This window comes from Bactrocera latifrons, unplaced genomic scaffold (genome assembly GCF_001853355.1).
Source record: "Bactrocera latifrons isolate USDA-ARS-PBARC rearing strain unplaced genomic scaffold, ASM185335v1 scaffold_300, whole genome shotgun sequence".
NCBI lineage: Eukaryota > Metazoa > Arthropoda > Insecta > Diptera > Tephritidae > Bactrocera > Bactrocera latifrons.
In genome coordinates this window covers 75,626-97,585 of record NW_017536631.1, presented here as the reverse complement: position 1 = coordinate 97,585, position 21,960 = coordinate 75,626, and the positions used below count along the sequence as shown (strand labels likewise).

General features: G+C 34.7%; 2 protein-coding genes across 3 annotated transcripts in view; both read right to left on the bottom strand.

Annotated features, from left to right (window-relative positions):
• Nucleotides 1-16: 16 nt before the first annotated feature.
• Nucleotides 17-17,672, bottom strand: LOC108970558 (neurogenic protein mastermind). Of its 2 annotated transcripts, none has more exons than XM_018936014.1 (6): nucleotides 16,887-17,672; nucleotides 4,731-6,689; nucleotides 2,865-3,090; nucleotides 1,993-2,808; nucleotides 1,678-1,932; nucleotides 17-1,612 (listed from the first exon to the last, which is right to left on the bottom strand). In XM_018936014.1, the coding sequence occupies exons 1-6, from the start codon at nucleotides 17,670-17,672 to the stop codon at nucleotides 870-872; spliced, it is 4,785 nt and encodes a 1,594-aa protein (XP_018791559.1). In that variant the 3' UTR covers nucleotides 17-869. The 2 variants fall into 2 exon arrangements, with proteins under 2 accessions (XP_018791559.1, XP_018791560.1); XM_018936015.1 differs by lacking the exon at nucleotides 16,887-17,672 and adding an exon at nucleotides 6,864-7,019.
• Nucleotides 17,668-21,960, bottom strand: part of LOC108970559 — a 26,565-nt gene continuing 22,272 nt past the window's right edge. Inside the window, exon 4 of the mRNA XM_018936016.1 lies at nucleotides 17,668-17,970. The gene's annotated coding sequence lies outside the window, so the exon portion shown is untranslated. The remainder of the gene's footprint in view (nucleotides 17,971-21,960) is intronic.

Below are 21,960 nucleotides of genomic sequence, written 5' to 3'. Positions count from 1 at the left end.
TTTATTGTGTTGCTGCTAATAACATTATTTAATTATAGAAAAAATATCACCAATTTTTTTCTTATTACAGTTTTATTTACACGAAAACGTATACATTCCAATATGAGTGTTTATTTGCAGAAGTTTGGACACATACATATTAAAAGTTTTCCAAGAGCATATTGTTTAAACATTATCAATATTCAAAACTTTTAACAAAAATATTAAAATTTTTGTATGCTACGCTATATCTACATATATCTATATGGATTCTCTAAATTTTCCGGCTGTCATGTTCTATTTATTTCCTAATGCTTTTTAAGTACATGTTATACATACATATACATATCTATGTAATTATAAAGAGCATTATAGTAATGTAATTGAATTAACAATAATTATGATATAGGTGTATTATAAGGAGCGAGGGTGTATTTAAACCATCCCCTTTACGTAATACATGAATTATTTTTCTTGACGAATGGAATGTTTYTAAATTAATGCAAACTATTAACTTTCAAGAATATTATCAGCAAACAAATTTAGATTAGTGCGAAACAAAACTATATATGCATAATTTATATTTGAGGCTATATCAAAAATCAGTACAGAAGCCAGACATGTTGCCAGCTTAAGTTTACCACATGCAAATTATTTAATTTTGTAATGCCGCGTTAGGGTGAGCTCATTTGTAAATATGCGTATGTGTGTATGTATGTTTTTTATATGTATATAAATTATGCTACTCAAATTCGATTTAAAGTAGTATTTTTTTCCAACAGTTGATGAAAATTATTTTCACCCGTTATGTAATGTCCAATTATGTGAATACTAGGTGTTTATGTGGCTGCAGTCACTTCCTTTGTTTTCTATTCGCCTCGGTTTCCGATTTACAGAATGTCTTGCAGATTGAAATTGTCGTTGTCAAGTGAGTTAATTAAATCCTGTGTGGAGAAATTGCCACTGTCCACCGGTAGGTTGTCGAGGAACTCGAGACATAAATCATTAGAACTGGCCACCACTGAATTAATTGTTTGATTTATGGCATTGGCAGTATTGGAAGCTGTAGATGTATTGGTGGATTGAGCTGCTGTAGCCGCAGTCATGTTATTTCCTGTGATATTATTATTATTTGACCCAAGGTTGTTTGTTCCCGATCCAAGTGAACCAGTGGTGCTGGCATTGGGGCCTATACTAGGTACTCCTACCGATCCGCTTACCATTCCGCCAGTACTTGCGTTGCTGCTTCCCACATTCTGGCTGATTTGCATCATTTGCGTATGCTGTTGGTGCGCGGTTGCTGTCGATGCGGTTTGTTGAACGAACTGCTGTTGTTGCATTGTTATTTGTTGTTGCGACTGTGACATGTGTAATGATGTCATTTGCATCTGAGTCATTACGTTACCGGGTCCGCCTTGTTGCTGCTGATGATGTTGCTGCAGCATTTGTTGCATCTGTACGCTGCCTGCTCCTCCGCTTCCACCGGTGTTCGCTAACATTTGTTGCTGCTGCTGGACCTGTTGCTGTCGCATCATTTGTTGCTGAATTTGTGATGGCGTCAATTGCATGCCGTGATTTGGAACACCACCACCAGTCATAGGACCAACACCACCAGCACTTGGTAAAAAGCCTCCTGATTGGGAAAGTAGCAAGTAATAAACTACCACTTTAAGATAGAAATGTAATATATATATTTACCGCCGCCAAATGATCCAGCCCCTTGCCGCATTGGGCCGCCAGGTCCTCCACCAAAACTCATCTGTTGTTGCTGCGACATCATCATGTGGCGCCACTCCTGCTGTGAACCCATCGGCATACCATCTGGAGTAACTTGGACATTAGGAGGACGTTGTTGTGTTCCCATGGCACCATTAAATGCTCCCATAGATGAACGTGAGCCAGCAACTGCTGAATGTTGCATGTACATCGCATGCTGCGGGCGCATCATTGGTCCTAAAAAATACGACAATTAAATACTTTTAATCATAATAAATGTATATATTTTTTTCATACCTGAGGGTGGAATAGGTTGTTGCGTCATTCGTCGCATTGCTGCTGCTTGAGCTGAAGCATTGGGAAAGCGTCCGCCACTGCCGCCAACGTTCTGCTGCATCATTTGTGCTTGCATAAGTTGAGCTTGCGAAGCCTTGTATTCGGGCGGTGGTGGTCGCGATCCACCCATGTGCTGTTGTTGTATAGCTTGAACGCGCATCATTTGTTGCTGTTGTAAGAATTTGGCTTGGTTAATATTCATCGGGGGTCCACTATTTGGCGTCGCACCCATCATCATTGCTGCTGCAGCAGCATTTGGTCCATTCTGGGCATTTATATGCGATAAAGAATTGCTAGGCATCATTGCGCCTAACCCGCTACCATTAGTCCCACCCATTTGATGCGTTCCACCAATATTAACATTCCCGCCCATTCCCGAAATGTTATTCATGCCACTGGGTCCAATTGTATCCCCTCCTCCTCCCCCTATCGTCACACTTTGTGGAACTGGTCCACCATGCACATTACCACTCACGCTGCTTGACTGTTGTCCTATTAAATTACCCACACCTCCAGGTACACCATTATTTGTATTGTTATTGTTGTTCGGAACGACAGGTGAGCCAACATTCGTCGATGATACTTGAGCCAAGGCTGCAGATGCAGCTGCAGCAGCTGCTGCTGCCGCTTGTGCTTGAGCCTGCGTTTGACGTTGACGCATATTGGAAGGCATTTGTTGATTCTGCTGTGTCGGTTGTTGTTGGGCATGTTGCTGCTGTTGTTGTTGTGTGAAATTCAGTGACTGGGTTTGCGAAATGGAGAAGCCGTCTGAAGCTCCTGTAAATGATTACAAATTTAAATAGAGAAAATCATATGTAGTTATGGTAGAATACCGTTTCCGTGATTTAGATTTTGATTTTGTTGCTGTTGAGATTGCTGTTGCTGTTGTGAATTTTGAGTATTTTGATGTTGCTGACCATGTGGCTGATGTTGTTGTTGAGCGCTTGACCCATGAGGTTGCTGCTGCTGGTGATTAAAGAATTGTATACCCTGTTGCGCTGCCACTGATACGTTGCTCTTCATGTCYCCACTTAAATGAAGATGCTGACCACTTGATACCTTCAATTAAAGATTGACAAAATATTGTATATACATAGGTACTTTTTTTTTAAATAAGGCGATAAAAAGAAAACTACTACGAATTTTATTTTAATAATATTTTAACAATATGCCGATCTTTTCTTACCGAAAGCAGATACATTCATATAGTATGGGCGTGTTGGTATCATATGATGTACATCCTCTGGTAGGTATGTATATACGATAAGTGGCGACAATTAGTTTTAAGACGTCTACGTTTGATATGAAATCATTTTATATTATGTTATACAGCGAGCTTGATCATTGCTGGGCTTGCCATTTTTGAGCCATGCTTGGGACGACGAATGTTAAACAAATTGGTTTATAAAATTTAAATTTTGATTTAGCCCTATTTTGAATTCCACTTAGCTTATGCTGGATTTCAAAGTGCAATTTCATAACTCAAATATAAAACGAAGTACCACGTCGAAAAAAGTTGCGTGGGAGAAAGTTCATAGCTCTCAATGGCGCGTTCTACACTGTTGGCACTTTCTTCTTCTTCAATGTTTTTAGATTTCTGATTTTAAATCGCACGGCGTGTAAGTAACATAAATTAATCAAACAGAATAAATACTAGATGCTGGGCCACGACCAAATAGTCATATTCTTAAAAGCCGTAACATATGCACAATTTGATTTCTTATATACATATGTACATATGTACCATGAGCCAAAATATTCTTACTTACAGCCTGCTAGAGCAACAGGCAAATAAGAATTAAAAGACCACACAAGTTACTTACAGAATGTTTTTAACACGAGTTCGGATATCGATTATTCAACGAAGTGCGCTCCCTTCGTGGTAAGGTAAAGGCACTCAAAACTCTTACTATTTATATGTATATATGTACTTAGGTATAAGTTAGTTATGTAGGACACAAATTGCGATAACATTTTATATTAATATTGTCAAGCATTAAAACTTCTGACTGGGAAAATAATATCGGCAGTATTGTTAGGGTGGTTACATTACACTTGTTTTCTGAATGCAATCGTTTCTTTAAGAGAGTTATATTTGAAAATAGTGGGCACAAGCGCACTGTGAGAGAATCATATAAAGCACGGCATCAGTAGAGTGTAAAATGTGAGAGTTTTATAAATAAATAATGACTTAATCTCTTCAAATAGTAAGAGTAGCAAAGAATGTACAAATAATTATGGTTTTAACTGTGTTTCCACGCTATGGCGTTTCCGGTCAAACGTAGGCGATTGGGAGGCTAGAGAAATGTTTTTTCGACTTCACAGTGTTATTTTATGTTACAAAAATTTAATATGTCTACACAATAACAACTGATTTATAATAATTTGTTACTGATCAATTTTTATTCGAAACTTTTCTTGAAATTCATTGCACTATTATACTAGTATTAATAGAAAGGGTGCTACTATTATTCTAGGCTTGACTCTAAATGAAATTGTGATATGCCATAATATCTAATTGTATGAAATATGAATGTATGCATATAAAATATCCCGATGAAGATAATATATCGCATATTATTTTCTTTTTAATTTTTTTTTTGGATAACCACCCATTTTCTTGTAAAATAATATTCAAATTTTCTATTTATTGGTCTCACCTTATACAAATGAATAACTAGCACCCTTAAGTCACATACCTGTATCCCATGAGCTCCTCCTTGTTGGGTAATATGCAATTGCTGTGTTTGTTTCATTTGCAGTGTTGTTGTTGTCGACTGCTGCTGTTGTTGCTGTTGATGTAGATTTGGACCACTCTGCGAACTATTAGCATTGCCCGCTCCCGCATTAATGCCACCACCGCTGCCATTTTGATTGTTTGAACCTGACGCCCCACTTACACTAGGACCACCACCCATGCCACCGGCACCATTGTTGACATTTAGTGGCGGGACGCTTTGCGGTCCTCCACGTTGTTGCGTATTGTTCTGGGGATGCTGCGCCGTCATATTAGGTGGACCGCCATTGCCACAACTATTCCCTACGCCGACTCCGCCACTAATACCACCCGATCCTGAAGCACTGCGATTCGGTCCTTGCATAAATGATTGACCGGCAGGGCTCTGATTGCCCGTTGCACCCATTGGGGAATTATATGGCGAGTATTGTTGTTGCTGGGTTTGTGGTTGTCCAGGTTTCGAGAAACTACCAGAGTTGTTATTTGGTCCCATTTTAGGTCCATTCGGGGCATGCGAGTTTTGTGTTGGTTGTGGATGATTTTGTTGTGTGTGGTGTTGTTGTTGCTGCTGTTGGTGCATTTGAGCCTGTTGTTGTAGTCGTTTGAGATCGAAATCATTTTGTGAGGAATAGAAGAGCTCTTGCTTTATATCTAGAAAACTCTGTTGCATGCCAACAAACGGACCCGAACCAGCCATAGATCCATTGCCAGGAACTTTTTGCTGAAATTGAGGCAAATGCTGTTGCTGTTGTGAACCATTGGGCCCCATACCATAATCGCTACCGAAATTGCCATAATCATTATACCGATTATTTGGGCCACCTCCCCCCATTATTTGCCCCTGTTGTGACTGGTGCATTGGCGGCCGTGGGAAACCTCCCATACCGCCCATGGCGTTCTTATGCTGATGTTGCTCTGCCATTTGTTTTAATGTTTGTGCAGCTAACGATGTCATCTGACCGTTATCAGGACCATTTAAAAATTGTCGCATTTTGTTCAACGTTTGGGGATCGGTATGTGGAGGTCCATTCATAGAACCACCCATACCACCACTATTAGCCACGTTAGGCACGTTATTTGCACCCCCTACATTCATACCCCCACCGCCATTTCCAAATGTTGCGTTAAAATCCGCCATCACATTTTCTGATTTCACATTCAGACTATTAATGAGGTCTTGTGCATTTGGTGGCTCCACCTTAATACCATCCTCAGTTTTAATATCTAAAAGTGGCTTCTCATCAAAACTAAATAAATCCGGATTGAAGTCTTGTAGATCATTTATGATATCATCGCCCATAAGATCGGGAAACCCGGGAAAGTTACTATTTGGACCACTCTCTTTTTCTAATCCAGCCAGATCTGAAAAGTCCTGATCGGGCTCACTTTTGCATTCCACTAAATTTGATAGACTACCAAGACCAAGTTTTTGTTGCTTCTGAGTTGTATTTGAATTGTTATGTCCACTCATTAAGTTGTTGATATTAGTACCGGTAGCACTATTACCACCCCCCCCATTAGGTCCTCCGCTGTTTCCAGTGTTTCCACGAGCATTATTCGATATTCCGCCACTTTGCGGATCATTCGGCCCACCAGAATTACCGCCAGGACCAGTAGTCGTTCCACCACAACCACCGCTGCCAGTGCTGCCGCCGTTCCCACCGACGTCCGACTCGCTTTTTACGGAAGTGTTTGTGAGCGCCTTTACTGTGACATTCGTGCTTATCTGCTGCGGTTGTGAGTTAGCCGCTGACGTGGTGAACTCCAATTTTTGCACAATATGCACTGAGAACTTCGTTAGATTTTCAGAACCGTTGTTATTGTTGCAGTTATTATTGTTATTTGGCAGTTTGTGTGGCGGCTCAAATGTTTCAGATCCATTGTCCACGTCGTCCGCTGGCCGTTTTAAGAACTTTTGTTGCTAAAATAATGAGAAAAATCAAAAATTATTCAATAATTTTCACATATTAAACTTGATTATCTATTAATGTATGTATCACAGTTTTAAAACATTTGTATAAAAACTTTGAATTTTAAAATATGTATATATATTCATCTTTCTATATCTATGCAATAAGGTACTAAGTTGGTTTACCCAAATATTCATTAAAATGATTAACTTATTTCCTTCCAAAGCAAGTCGACATAGAAAAGAGAAGCATCGAGGTGTTCCCTTAAGATTTTTCTATGTAACGTCCAATCGGAATTTTATTTGATTCGATTTCTCTCAAAAATTTTAGTTTTTCCATTTCATTAACACAGTTTATTTTTTGAACGCAATTGCTATAAATTACAAACATTTATTTATTCTTTTTTTATTTTACTAACACTAAGCATATTACAAATAATAACACCGAATTTAAACTATTTATATCATTTGCTATATTCTGTATGTATATTAGTTGAGATGTTCATTTAAACCTCCTCGATTGTTAAAGTTGTCGTTTTGCCGCTCAAAGTGCAAACCCTTTACACCCTTTGTCTCTGCTGAGAAGTTAATTTTACGTTTTTATAAGTAAAAACAGACAGCAGTAAATATAAGTAAAAATTAATAAAATTACGAGAAAAACATATTACAATTATTGCGATGAAAATGTAGAGATTTTACTTAAATGAAACTACATTTTTTTGAAGACAACATACACTTGATGCGTTCAAATCGCAAAAAAAATTATTTCTTTTGGTTCTTCACATGAAAGTTGCCTATTTTTAAGTCGAAATATTACATTTATTGTAATGACTCTTCTAGCACTCATTATAGTAGAATTGGTTTATTTGATTAATAAAAGTGGGTGCAGTTCTCTTTGCTCAAGTAAATACAATTATGAAGATTTTCTCGTCGTTATATATGTAGATTACTGCACTACTAGAATTAGCGAATATAAAAATATTGTATGTATCAAAAGATATGTATAATAACGGAATCATTACCCATTACTATGCCCATAAAAAAGCGCTATTCGAACGAATCATCGGGTTTTTCGCGCTAACAAAATTTAGCTTACGCATTAGTAAAGATAACGAGCTAGAGAGAAAACAAAATTCTATCAACTAGTTAGAGAAATATCTTTATATACTCGAATAATTGAATAAGTACCTATTGAATCATGCTGATAAAAATAGATCAATTCTAGAAGGCCAACCCAAAATGACCGTTGTTTTTGTTGTCGGGACCGAAATAATTTGTAAAAAATGTTTTAGGAATACCTATTACCGAATTGAAAGTCCGGAAGTCTATTCAACTATCTGTGCAAGCGATATATGGGTAAAAATTAAAATATCTTGATAAAATACTCCTTGATAACATGAGAAGGTTGAAAATGCAGATCGACGTAATAAAACCATAATATGTTTCCCTYACCACATAAACTATATCTAATTATAAGTTTCATCTGATTTTTCACTTTATATCGGTGTAAAACTTAATTTAAATAGAGCCTCCGAGGTTGCCTTCTGTCATCTCTGTCGAAATCGGGGTAAAAATTTTCAAGACCCCAGATTCTGAACATGAGATCCCTATTTTTTGGCTGATTTTATTCCAAAAATATCAAAGTGGGGCTTCACTAATATAAGCCTGAATTCCTTTTTTTACAAAGAGAAAATAATTAACAAATATATGGATTAATTTTTGTGATTACAATGGCTTCCGTTTCCTGGCATTGGACTTATTTACATAGGTACATGTGTTTATGCACTCACTGAATCATATTTTAGTTTAAAAATGTAAACATTTTAATTGTAAATCTAGTGTCATAGGTATGTTATGTGTTTCTTTATTAAAGGTTGTTGCACTATTGTTTTTCTCTACTGTTTCCGATGTCACTTTGACCACCTCCACACTTTGCGTATTACTATCTATTTGCATTCGATGCGATGTCTCGCCGCTGCTGCAATTGTAACCATCATTAGCATCAGCTACGTTAATAYCTCATAACTTTAATATTGCTTGCTTGAAACTGTGCCTACGTACATTTATTTATAAACTGTTTTTATTATTTAGATTTATTTCAATTAAAAATTTTAAACTTGCTATTGTGTTATTTGGCAAGTGTTATCGTTTTCGCCGTAGATGTCGCCCTAATCGTGTATGAATTTAGGTTTCTCGTTATCCCAAAAGCCAATTATCTGAAATTTTCCGTGTTTTAGTCGTGTGGCGTTTGGCTGACAATTGAGTACTGACACGAGCCGGCTGTGGCGGAGTTCCCGATATATGACAACAGCAGCTACATACATATATCTCGAACTACCAAGCCAACGAGGCAGTCACCTAATCAAACATTTCGTCAGCCAGCAGTAGAGTCACAACCGCCGTCACAGGAGAATCAAAAAATAAACGCATTGTGAGAAAGTTGGAAAAGCACTGCAACACTTAAAGAGACAGCAACAGAGACGCAAAGCATAACAACGCACCAATGAACTCGAAATGCGAAAATAAAAATTCACATGCAATACATACATTTGCCCAACGCAACATGAAACCACGGTGACATCCCAATGAGAGTTAAATAAGAGGCATAGACATTGCGAATGGGAGAAATGGAAAATCTCAAAAATTTAAAAAACGATGTTTTCTTTATGCACCAGCAGTAATCAAGGTAGAGACTGAAATGTAGTGAAACTATATCAAACCAGTGATACCCATCAAAGACCAGAATACAAATGCTAACATGGTCAATAGCAGTTAAAAGCGCAAACGCTGAAAAGCTAGAGCAATATAGAGACATCATCCATGAAGGGATGTTCTTATGGGAAACCAAAATACAATAGACAATATACATACATACATATGTACATCCATATTTGCAAGTGAAAACAACCCTCATAAAAACTTCATGCGGAAGCTATAGAAACTATAAGTCTAACCATAATATCTGTCAAAATCAAAATAAAAATGGATTGTCAAACTATTTTATAACTTCTGAGTGAAAAGAGTTTACCAACATTAATATAACTTTATCAATATTCGAAATCGTAGAATCAAAAAGAAAAGAAATAATATAACGTATTCTTAAATTGAGCGTTTATTGATTTTTCTTATATATTTCAACTTCCTTTGAATCAATATTTATTTAATATAAATAACTTTGAAACATCTTTTAAATATCACACTTAAAAAGGATTGAATTTTCACCGAGAATAGGACAAAAAAATTTTTGTACTCGCATTTTATCATGATCGAGARTTGTGTTGATAAAAACCTATAGCAATATACTGACGTTTTGGTTGATGACTCTGTTATTAAAGCAGTTAAACTCTTACCACTATACTAGCAATGGTTGCATGGTGAGATAAAACTTTYGAATATTTAAATATACATATGTATATAGGGACTTTACAAGCATTGGTAAAACATTCACCACGCGATATCTTGTGTGCATAAATTGCATTGTTAAATAAAAACAAAGCATTCGTTGTGCATTGTTTTGATATGCTTATTATCTTACAATTAATAAGATTTCAGCTTGTCGTTTTCTTGTCCATAACATCTCTTATTCGTAGACTGCCCGATGGTTCACATCGACTAAGATATCAATGTTAATAAAAGAGAATATAAATATTTGGACCAGCAATTCACCACTACTATCATTATAATCAATGGCATAGTGTGCTCTCTGGTATTAAAGAATATACATATGTATGTAAGTWTCTGAGTATATCTCACGGAAAAAACTTTTAGGTCAAGCCTTTCAATCCATATATTCATGTATACATTACAAAAAATATACACAGTTATAAGCGGGGTTGCGAATTTTTTTATTTCAAAATTATACCTACTTTAAACATTAAATTTTTTTTTAATCCCGATGTTCTATTATGATTATGTTAATTCTAAAACAACTTTTTTTTAATTCTTGACTATACGCTTGTGATATTATACAGATTTTTCCTTTTTATTTTAGTTGGGATTTTATTTAAAAAAAATTTTAATACAAATCCTATTTCATTTTTTTAATGCATTACTGCTTATAAGTATATGAACCTAAGCATATTTACATAGTTATATAATATAAAAATATACATATCCATAAACCGTATCATATAATTTGATGAATTTATCTTTTCAACGGATTGGGTACTCGCTGAACTTTTTTTACGCAAACATATGTATGTACATACATTTATGTAAGTATACATAAGTACATCTGTAAGTACGTATGTATATATGAGTGAAATATGTATTTGTTTTCCAACAAATGCCTTGTCAAAAATTCAATATCTGAGATAAGGTCAATATTATTATATTCCTAACGTTTGGATAAATAATTGTATGTTTTTTGTGTTCAAAAGTCTAATAATGATGAAGTTATTCAATAGATTTGAATGAATGAAACATTCTTAGTAAACAATTTAAAAGTGTATAAAATGTTTGATGAAAGTGGTGAATTTTTTCAGAGTAAGAAAATAATGACAATGTCAATCTCTTTTGATCTTCTATTTACCAGTTTTCAGTTGTCCAGCTTGAAAAACTTTGTTAATATTCGTTGGCTGAACAGTCACGTACATATGTACATACATATGCATGCACATGCAATTCGTCTTGCGATACACCATATACATACATACATACATATACAATAAAAATATATTTATATATTATTTCTATGTTTACATGTACATACATACTATATTATATCCCATTCTTTCATTGGTCTTACAATATTAAACATACATTTTAGTTGCAAACTMAAAAAATTTAATATAGACGTAATCGACATTCGATATATGTATGTACATACATATGGATATACAATTTAGGAAATGCGCCGGAAACATGAAATACATTCTATAAATTCTACTACGAATTTGCAATAAAAATTAATATATTTACATAGTAGATAATATACAGCGATCAAGCTACACTTGGAGAATATGAAATGAAAGCACATAGAGGTAAATATATACTATGTACATACATACATAAATATGAATGGCTTAAATCTACTAGATCGATATCGGTAAACAAATAAAAGTCTGAGTGAGTAATATTAAACAATGTGTGTATCATAAATGTGGATTGGTTTAAAAGTTGTAGTGCCCTCACAAATATAAGCGGCTTCTGAAACAACTATGAAAATCGAAAACATAAATCTTATAAAGTTTTAAATAGAAAAATCATATGCGGATATATATATACACAAAAGTCTTAAATGCGCAAATACTCAATAAAGAGAACGACTATGGAGTAAATGTTGCAAATATATTATGCTCTCTTTTCTCTTAAACAAATACGAACCAACTTCAACGAGAGTCGTACTTGGGAACAGCGAAACAGATGAGTATAAATAATGTTGCCAGAGATGAGTAGAACTTTGAAAGGTATTTGGCAATAATATCGTCAATTGCCTTTGCAGCAAAATATCAAGACAGATCATTTTCTCGGTATACATATGTACATATGTTTCTTTTGTTCTCACTTTTTGCTTAGTGTAGTAAAGTAGCTGCAGATTTATCAAAATATCTTTTTTCATGGTAGACTCATTTTGTTTTAATTTGTCATTCATGCAAGGCATTACTGAAATGTAAAGTTTTCTTTGCGAGCAAATCAATGTTATCTGCGAAAGAGCCGAACTTTTGTCATTTTCTCATGTGAACCAGTTAGGGAAGAATATGCTATATTAGATACAATCTATTGGTACATATATATGTATGTATATAAGTAAATACATACTTTTGAATGCACCAAACTTTTGAATATACAGTGGCAAGCAAAAGTGAGTGCATGTTTGAAAATTCTATGTTTCAATATCTGTAACTTCCTCAACATTAAATCAAATTCAACCAAATTTTCAGCATTAATTATTTAATATGTACTTAAAAAAATGACATTTGTAAAAAAGTTAAACTAAAACAAAAAAATTGACTTACGGTTAAAAACTTAAAATATGAGCAATGCACTCAGTTTTGCACATTATGAAATCTTCGAATAAATTGAGCGTATACTCAATAATTCTTCATAAGTAGTCTAATTAACCGTTACCTTTTGACACATTGAGTGCTTATAAGTAAATTTAACAGTTCTGCTTCTCACTCACTTTTGCTTACCACTGTACATAAGTATGTAATTGCCCAGTTGGGCATTTATTAATATGCTATTCTAGAAGTACAAATATAATACTTGGGAAGTACTCTTGTTTAATATCGAAAGATTATATCATAACGTAAGTATATAACAAATTATAATACATATTTGTTTATTTTACAACAGATGATTTTTTTTAGTATGATGACTGAGTTAAAACTGTAAGTATACCCAATAACACCAATACTAATGTTTCACGATATGTACAATACATACATACATATATGTATACGTATGCATTTTTTCGTAATGAGTGACTGAAAAAATAAGCTGACCTCATTAATTTTCCATCGTGCGATGAGTTCAATGAATGTATTCACATATATATGTACATAAATGTGTATACATATATGTACACTCGTAATTAATGCATGTGAATACTGTTTTTTCATCAGCATTACTAATGTTAGGCCATGAATACTGTTCAAACTGTTAGAAGAAGTTTTATTAATCGAAAGATATTAACATTTAAGTACTGCGAAAGCTGTATTAAACATACGCTATATTAAGCGGACATTTCCTCTAATTGTGCACAGTGACCAGCCATAAAGTTGTTTGTATGTTTATTTAGCGGAAACTCTTTTCACCAAACAGAGAGGCTGGTCCTGTCAGTGTCCGTTTATAGGAGATTTCACTATACATATATAGTAGTTATTATCCTAATATGAGTCCATAAGCTGCAGAAATTAATCGAGCAGGTACAATTTTCTATAAGAGTATTCAGCTGCTGGCGTATGCCGATGATATTGATATCATTGGTCTTAACATCCGCGCCGTTAGTTCTCCAAACTGAATAAGGAAGCAAAACAAATAGGTCTGGTAGTTAACGAGGAAAAGACGAAATATTTCCTGTCAACAAACACATAGTCGAAGCACTCGCGACTAGACTCCGACACCACTTTTCACAGTCACAAATTCGAAGTCGTAGATAATTTCGTCTATATTGGAAGCAGTATTAACACTAACAACAAGCCTCGAAATCCAACGCTGAATAACTCTTGCCAACAGGGGCTACCTCGGACTGAGCAGGCAATTGAGAAGTCAGTCCTCTCTCGACGAACAAAAACCAAACTCTATAAGTCACTCATTATATCCGATGAGTCGGTCCTTTGCGCATTGGCCCCGGCGGTGCCACGTTGCGAAAAGAAGACACGACTGGTATGCTGTGCTTTTCCAAATAATGAAATATTAAATAGATAAAATATTTAAAAAAAAATAGTCCAAATAAGTTATAAAAGATCAAACTGAATAAAAATATCTCAAATATAGGTATTCAGGTATTTTGGGTACCATTTTACGATTTTTTTTAGATCGCATGTTCAATTGTCTTATTATTTTCTTCCAAAAAAAATGGATCAGAGATGTCTTGAAAATATTGTTTATAAAACTATTTAGAGCAAGAACTGTAAATAAAAATATTATTATTTTCAGAAATTTATTCAATAGAATTGAAAGTTAAGTTAAGAAACTTTTCTGAATTAGAAAAAGAATGGATTTGATAGTTAGTTTTTCCTTCAATTTTCTTTACCTTAATCCGTTTTTTCACTTTTGGCTTAGTTTTCTTGGATTCATATTTTTATTTATCTATGGGGCCTCGTTAAAATAATAGTTTTTTATTTTTTCTGCACATGTCGCCTTAACATAGCGTTTTCCTTTACATGCAGAACCTTAGAAAAATCCATGAACCCAAACCCTTTCAGCACATTGCTTGATGGCATAAACTTATTTGGCACCTGATGTCATTGTATAAACGTTTTTGTTAAATTTTCAAATACATATATTTCGATTATTATAATTCATAAAGATTAAATGTACCTAGTTGTGATTAAAATTTTATTTATTGTATCAAAATATTTGTAAGTCGTTTCTATTGTATTAAAAATATTTGAAGAATATAAGATATACATACATATTGCTTAAATTATTACAAACTTTTTCGTTTTGTTTAGTATTGTACATATTATATGGGTGAAAATAGACCTCCGGGGGCCTATATTGCCTTTTATTTGAATCACTGTTCCAAAAAATCAACTATTTCAATCAGGTGATCTCAGCTGTTGACGACCATATCATTCTTTTGTTACTTGTATGTATATTTCTACAATGCCTGATATTTTCAGCGAACCGAAACTCAAAGGGAAAACGGATTTTCTGAGGCCCTTTACTTCATTTCAAAAGCATGTTGTACTAACTCTACTCAATTTCRTCATTTAGTACTGGCTAACGTTCAAGTGACATTTTTATTACTTTGTTAGAGAGAAGTTACTCCCTGTCGTTCTTTGTAGTGTGGAGCGCGACACTCGACATGTCTTTGGCGCAAAAAGTGTACACATTTTATGATTTCAACCTTAACCGCTTATTAAAAAACCTAAGATTAATAATTAAATTAAAGTGGGATATAGAAAACTTTACCCAAAGTAGCCGACAGTACCCAATTAGTGGCTTTGTAGGAAAAAGTATTTGAAACAAGTATATATGTAATTAAAAATGAATTCTTACTGTTTTACATTATTTAAAATAGTTCTAAGCTGCTATCTGAATTTTCCGTTTTCAGAAACAATCACTTTAAGGAAAAATAATATCGATACTTTAGACGACCGAAAACAACTCTACTGCCCTTCAAAAATTAATTTCCGTCAACAGCATATAAGTAAGAATACCAGTCTAGGCTTCTTAAAACATTACCCGAGCAGCCCACAATACCCAATCTTACTCTACTAAATTTTTGTCAATGTTTTCACTGTTTACATACCGATATAATACATTACGGAAACCGTAGCATTTTTGGTTATGTTGGGATAGCTGCAAAATAGTTGATGAAATACTTTCTTTTGTATTATGCTTTCGCTATTTAGAGATCCTTTCTCGATAATAAGCACTATTTGGTTTACAGGAACAAACACAGCTTTTCAAAAAACACTCACTCCACCTACGATGCACTGTGCTATTTCAAGCTGGAGAGGTAAAATTAATACAATAAAATTCTTAATCACTTTGTGCATACTGCAATCATTCATGCCCATTTCAGTGGCTATTTTTCGTATACACTTTTATATAATGCATGACTACTGAAATAATTTCCTGTTTCTTTTAAAGAATATATATATTTTACATATTTTCACAATACACAAAAAAACTAAAATAGCAAAATTAACATGTGTTATTGTGGTAAAATTTAATACTTTAAGTTTTTGCAATATATAAGTGCGTTCAAAAAATAACGTTATCATATGCCAATTATAGAAAATATATTGATTTGCTCCAATCTCTCGCATTGTCTATTATAGCCTGATATCTTTGATGACAACTTGTAATTAAATTTTCCGCATATTCCAGGTATGTTGGAGAAGCCGAATAAAGTCATTTGCTGACGTTAAATGTTTTCTTGAAGCACCTCAAAACCCCAAATACATGAGCAGAGAAGCATCCATAAATACAAGTATGTTTGTCATTTTCTTAGCCACACACGTCTCAAGGTGTTGAACAATACAAAATTTCACTCATCTGTAAATATTACATTGCTCCAATCAGGCTTGATATTTTTCGGTGCTCAATGCGACCTTTTTTCAATGTGTGTGTGTGTGAAAGTAGGGGTTTGTTACAGAATTGCTGCGTTTGATGCCAGATTTCTGAATTCTGTCCCTATAGGAGTTTCTTCTCAAAATGAAAGCCAATAGCTTCGTCCTCACTTTTAGATGTCACGTGATTCCTCTCTCTTCTTGGCTTGTCATCTACGTTCCCAGTTTCTCTAGAATGGTCAGACCACCACCTTTTTACAAATATACCACTCGTATTTAAATACTTTGCAGTTTTTTAATGAAGAATCTGAGACTTCTAACATGCTTCGTTAGAAAGGCTGATCAGCACGACTATATTAAAAAGAACAAAAAAAAAAAAAAATTTGCAAAAAAAAAAAAAAGTTTTCCGCGAATTGATAGCGTAAAAAAACGATATTTTTGTAACGCATTGCAAATTTTCTGAATATTAAATTTTTCGATTCTTTTGTATAGAGATTGATTAGAAATATACAAAACTTACCACATGTACACTGCTTTGCAGATTGCCTGCCATCATAGCAGTCGCAGCCGACACCGTATCTGTGGGCTTCTTCTCAGTTTTCTTAGCTGAGCGTTTATTTTTGCTCTCAAGGTATCTTTTTTGCAGCGCCGCTGTTTCACTATTTTGTTGCTCACATACTGTATTAAATGTTTGTTCATAGCGCGGTACGCAGTCCGTCTGTCGACGTCTATAGTTTTCGATTCGTCGTCTAAGTCGATCAACCATTTGCTGCCTTTTTGGAGGCACAACTTCCGGACCGCAGGTACCCTGGTTGCCGGACGTTGGTCCGTTGATATTGTTGTTGACGCCGATGAGGCCACCCATTCCGCTAGATGCTCCAGCTGTTGTAGCTGTTGTTCCAGTTGCGCCTGCAGGGCCGSCAGTTGCGCTGCCGCCAAAGCCAATGCCGCCTCCTCCACCGGCACCTCCTCCTGGTGCTGGATGGTACGCAGAATGTTGGGATTGTTGTGGTTGCGTATTCGCCTGTTGATGTTGATGTTGCTGGTGATGTTGCAACTGTATCTGTTGTTGCTGCTGCACATTGTGTAATTGTTGCTGCGTCGATTGTAATTGCTGATGTTGCTGTAGATGCAGCCCTAAACTTGACTGTTGATGCTGTAGCTGATGGTGTTGTAAATGTTGTTGCTGCTGCAATTGTAAATTGAGCTGTTGTTGACGCTGCTGCTGGTGCTTTTGCTGTTGCTGCTGGGCTGCGACGGCTGCCTGGCTGGCGCTCTGAAACACAGGGATACCTCCAGCATCCATAAATACAAATTTCTGATGCGATTTTATCGTCGCCTTCGCGTCGCACTAGTCCTCTGACCTCTAAGGTCCGAACATTGGGCGTCGAACACGAATAAAACAAGAATAACCGAAGTAATCTAAGTACGTAATCACTTTTCACATCAAATCTTAACGTCAAAACCTTTGGAAAATTCAATGAATTGTCAATTAGACATTCAGAATCATTTTTACTTCTGTTCGGTTTTCAGAAAATTTAAATGAGGTGCATTTTTCATAGTCTCTGAGCAGCATTCTCGTGTATAACAAATTTTAATATTAACTGCAAATAAACAATTTTAAATCATTAGAAACGAATATTATTTTTTTAATAAAAGCATTTAATTAAGAAAGCCTTATTTTATAATTCAAATATTTTGCAACAGAATTGAAAGAAATATTCATACATTTGAAAATTTCTTGTAAAAGTTCCACAGAATCAAGAACAGGGTGCATTTTCTATACGCTTATCCCTTTAGTATAATATGAGTATACATATGTATACTCGATTATTTCGTGTTTGAAATTGAATTTTGTTGAATGAGGAATGAGTCATAAAATTGTAYATTAACAAAAGAAAAACTGGAGAACTCTACCGCTCTAACATCCATGACTGACTAGCTACGACGTAGAGGAAGCTAAAAATACATAAAACGAGTTAGCGGTCTTACTGGCTGCTACACTCGTTGGTGAGTTGAACAGAGTTCGGTCGTTGTTATCATGAGCGTAGTACGTCAGTAGTAAAATGAGGAGGCCAGTTTATTTTTCGTCAGAGAACAAACAGTGTTGCCATATGTGACATGAAAATATTGTTTTTGAATGGTTTTTGACCATTGATTAGGAAAACAACGACGCCGCTCAAAAACAAGTTTTGAATGTCATAATAATACACATATGTAGAATGATTACTAAATTCGGATTTCCAAATTTTTATTTTGACATGAATTTGTTAATAAAAGCTATAATTTTTTCAATCTATTATAGTCCGAAAGTAGAGTACCATTTGTTTAGAAATTTGATGTTGTAACCAATATGCATCAAGATTCTTKATCGTTTGTAATGAAAACCAATGCTAGTAACTACAATGCTAATGCATGTAAATGTACTTATGTATATGTGATGCTTTTATATGGATATGTATGTGTACAACTGTATTAGTTGTGCTATTGATGCCAATTCAAAATAAGAAAATATACAAGAGAAATAAGAAATATTGAAAATAGGTAGTTAACCAATTTTCCAAATTATTTGAATATGAGATTCTTATTTCCTCTATATATACATACCTACATACTCATTTTATGAAAATAATAAACATGTATTTGTTAGGATTCTCGACGAGTTCATTCGGCTATTCATCTCACTTATCCACACTTACATGCGTATATACATACATATGTATATGTACATTGAACTTATGCTCATTGTATAATATCTAAGGGAAAGTGAATTGTTTTATTGGTACACCCACGGCAAACCAGCGAATAAAGTAAGTTTAATCGTGCTCACACAGTCATACGTGCCAATATTCCAGAGTACGAAACTTAGTACTCAATACCAAGATACTATGGACGTTACCCTGCTCTATGGAATGATACGAACAAAGAAAGAACGAATTAGTGTGAGTCGCTCGGAGTTAATGCAAAACCAGAGCAAATTATGATGCAAAGATGCAGCCACCGATAAACTCTTATTTCTTACTCAAACGCCAAATGTCTTATTTAGAGAATAAGTGGAGCTATTTATGATACTTGTAGTTGTACTCTCAACATGCATCCATGTAGAGCATGCCCATTAGAATTGGTTGCATGGTATGCGACGGTAATACTATTTGGTTGTTTCAAATTATTTATTCGTTCAGTGTTGCAGTTTGAAAACGCTTGATGGGTAGAGTTGATCGCTTGTTTAAAAGATTTTTTGTTTAATCGACATACATACATACGATGTCGAGTATCAAATTATTAAAGGTCATAGCAGGTGGAAGAAAAGAAATGGATAGTGGCAAGCGTACATACATATAGCAGTTTCCCCTGCATTTGTCATTTTACTAAAATTTACTAAACTACTGATATTAGAATTTTCTCAGAATATGTTCAAATTTTAAATTGACTGCGGATTCAACTCTTCCAGTTGCTGTGAGTTATTAAATACCACGGTTATCTGCACTACACGGATATTATTGTTACGTTTTCTGGCTATTGTACAGCTGCTTTCAAAACCGGTTCGACACCAGCACATCAATTAGGGGCGAAATCACGTGACTTCCCTTTATTTATTTTTCACCCCACCACAACTCCTTCTAGTTATCACTGTTATAGCCAGTAAGTAGGTGTAAGTTTTGTTGTCGTATTTACCACATACATATGTATGGATCGGGCGCAAATGGAGTGGTGATTAACGTCACTGCCAATATAATTTTCTTTTCTCGCTTCACAATTAGTTCCCTTTTGGATAAGCTTTCATACATTTTTTACAACTTTTGTTACCCATACTTGTTGCCGCATCATATTCTGCAACCAATATTTGCGTTTGTCAAGGCAACGGTGGTATGATCAGCAACAGTTGCATCCAAAATGAACGAAAATTTAATGGCAACATGGAAACCAAAATTTTGAGTAACTAGGTTTGCCCAAGTTTCATAAGGAGCGTTTGATACAAACATAACGTGGATTGGACCTAGAATATTTTGCTGATTACGTGACTTTTTGACAACAGGAAATAAAGATGAAACCGGTAGAATATTGAATTGGGATTATGTATGAAAAAAATTGATTCAACTGAGGCAAATTTTATGTACTGTGTTCAAGCTGAATAATAAAATCTAGTAGCTTTGGTGAAATATTTGCAACTACAGTTAAAAAGTAATTGCAATTCAGGATTTATTAAGAAGAGCAAGAGAGATAGTTTACTAAATGGGCGCTCAGTAGACATGCGTAATGAAGAAATTTTAAATAACATACTACATAGAATGAAAAGCAATTTGTGTTCGACAGCTTTGAGCTGTTAAACGATTTTAGCAATATATGAAAAAACGAACTTTTTCTGGGTATTTGATCGATCCAATTTTCGGTTGTCAAAAACTTGTGTTTAAAGTATATTTTTAAAGTCACAAAAGTGAACATATTCGTTTGGCATAAAAAAGCATCTGTTATAAATCCTTCCACCTCAATATAATCTGTAGTAGCAACATTTGAAGAGATAAATGCGCGCAGCGACTTCTACGTGAGCAGCTGTTTAGAAAGTGAGATTTCCCCCTAGCGAATCACGCTCCAATTTAAAAGTTCGCTCAATGGAAGGAAATTCGTATGAAATTTAACTTCTAAACGCTATTGCCAATTTAAGAGTTCAAGTTATGGAGTACTTCTAGTTATAGTAGTTCGAGTTATGGAAGTTTAACTGTACATTGATATTAATGTATATAATATTTATATACGTATTACCGAATAAAAAGGTGAATAAATTTCTCCGAAATGATTTACCAAAATGAAAAATAACTCAACTAATTTCATAAGAGATCAAAACTTTTAGACCCGTACCCGCACCACAACGACATCAATAACAAATAAGGAAGTTCAGATCACATACACAGATACACTATTGTCAGGAAAGGATTCTCTCTAGATACAATTTTCACTTCGACCCCATAAAGCCTTCTCATACCACCTAAGAGGTAAAATTTAAGTTAAGTTATTTAAAATTTAAAGCTTTTTTGCGGTTTAAGTGGTTTTGAACAGTAGCGTTATATGGGGAGTGAGCGGAGTTATCTTCCGACTTCATCCTATCATCATATTTGCGCTCAGCAAATTTGGTTGCTGTATCTTTTGTTGTATTGTGTCTGACAAAGAAGTTGAAGAACCAGTTATCGAGKAAGATATACCAAAACAGAAAGTGAGTTTTTCGGAAGCAGTTGAATGCATCAATACCTTGATATATGAAAACAATAAAAATGCACGAAAATTGTCAGGAGCTATTAAACAAAAGAAAAAAGTCTCGACGGCTTCTTTAAACCAGCTCTTCCAAATTAATATGTCCATAAGTATGTATGTATATAATGTGAAAAAGTACAAACTAAATCTAAGTTTCTTTTTTGTTATGTTTATTTCCGTTTTTTTTTTTTAATTCGAAGACCCTTTGGAAAAGTTAATATATCGGAAAAGTGAAACACATCATCATCCTCTCACATGCGCATTGAATTTCGAGCGTCCACCCAATGTACTCATAACAGAGAACGATGATGTTTTCACGTTTTTTAATATCAAATAATATTGTTTAT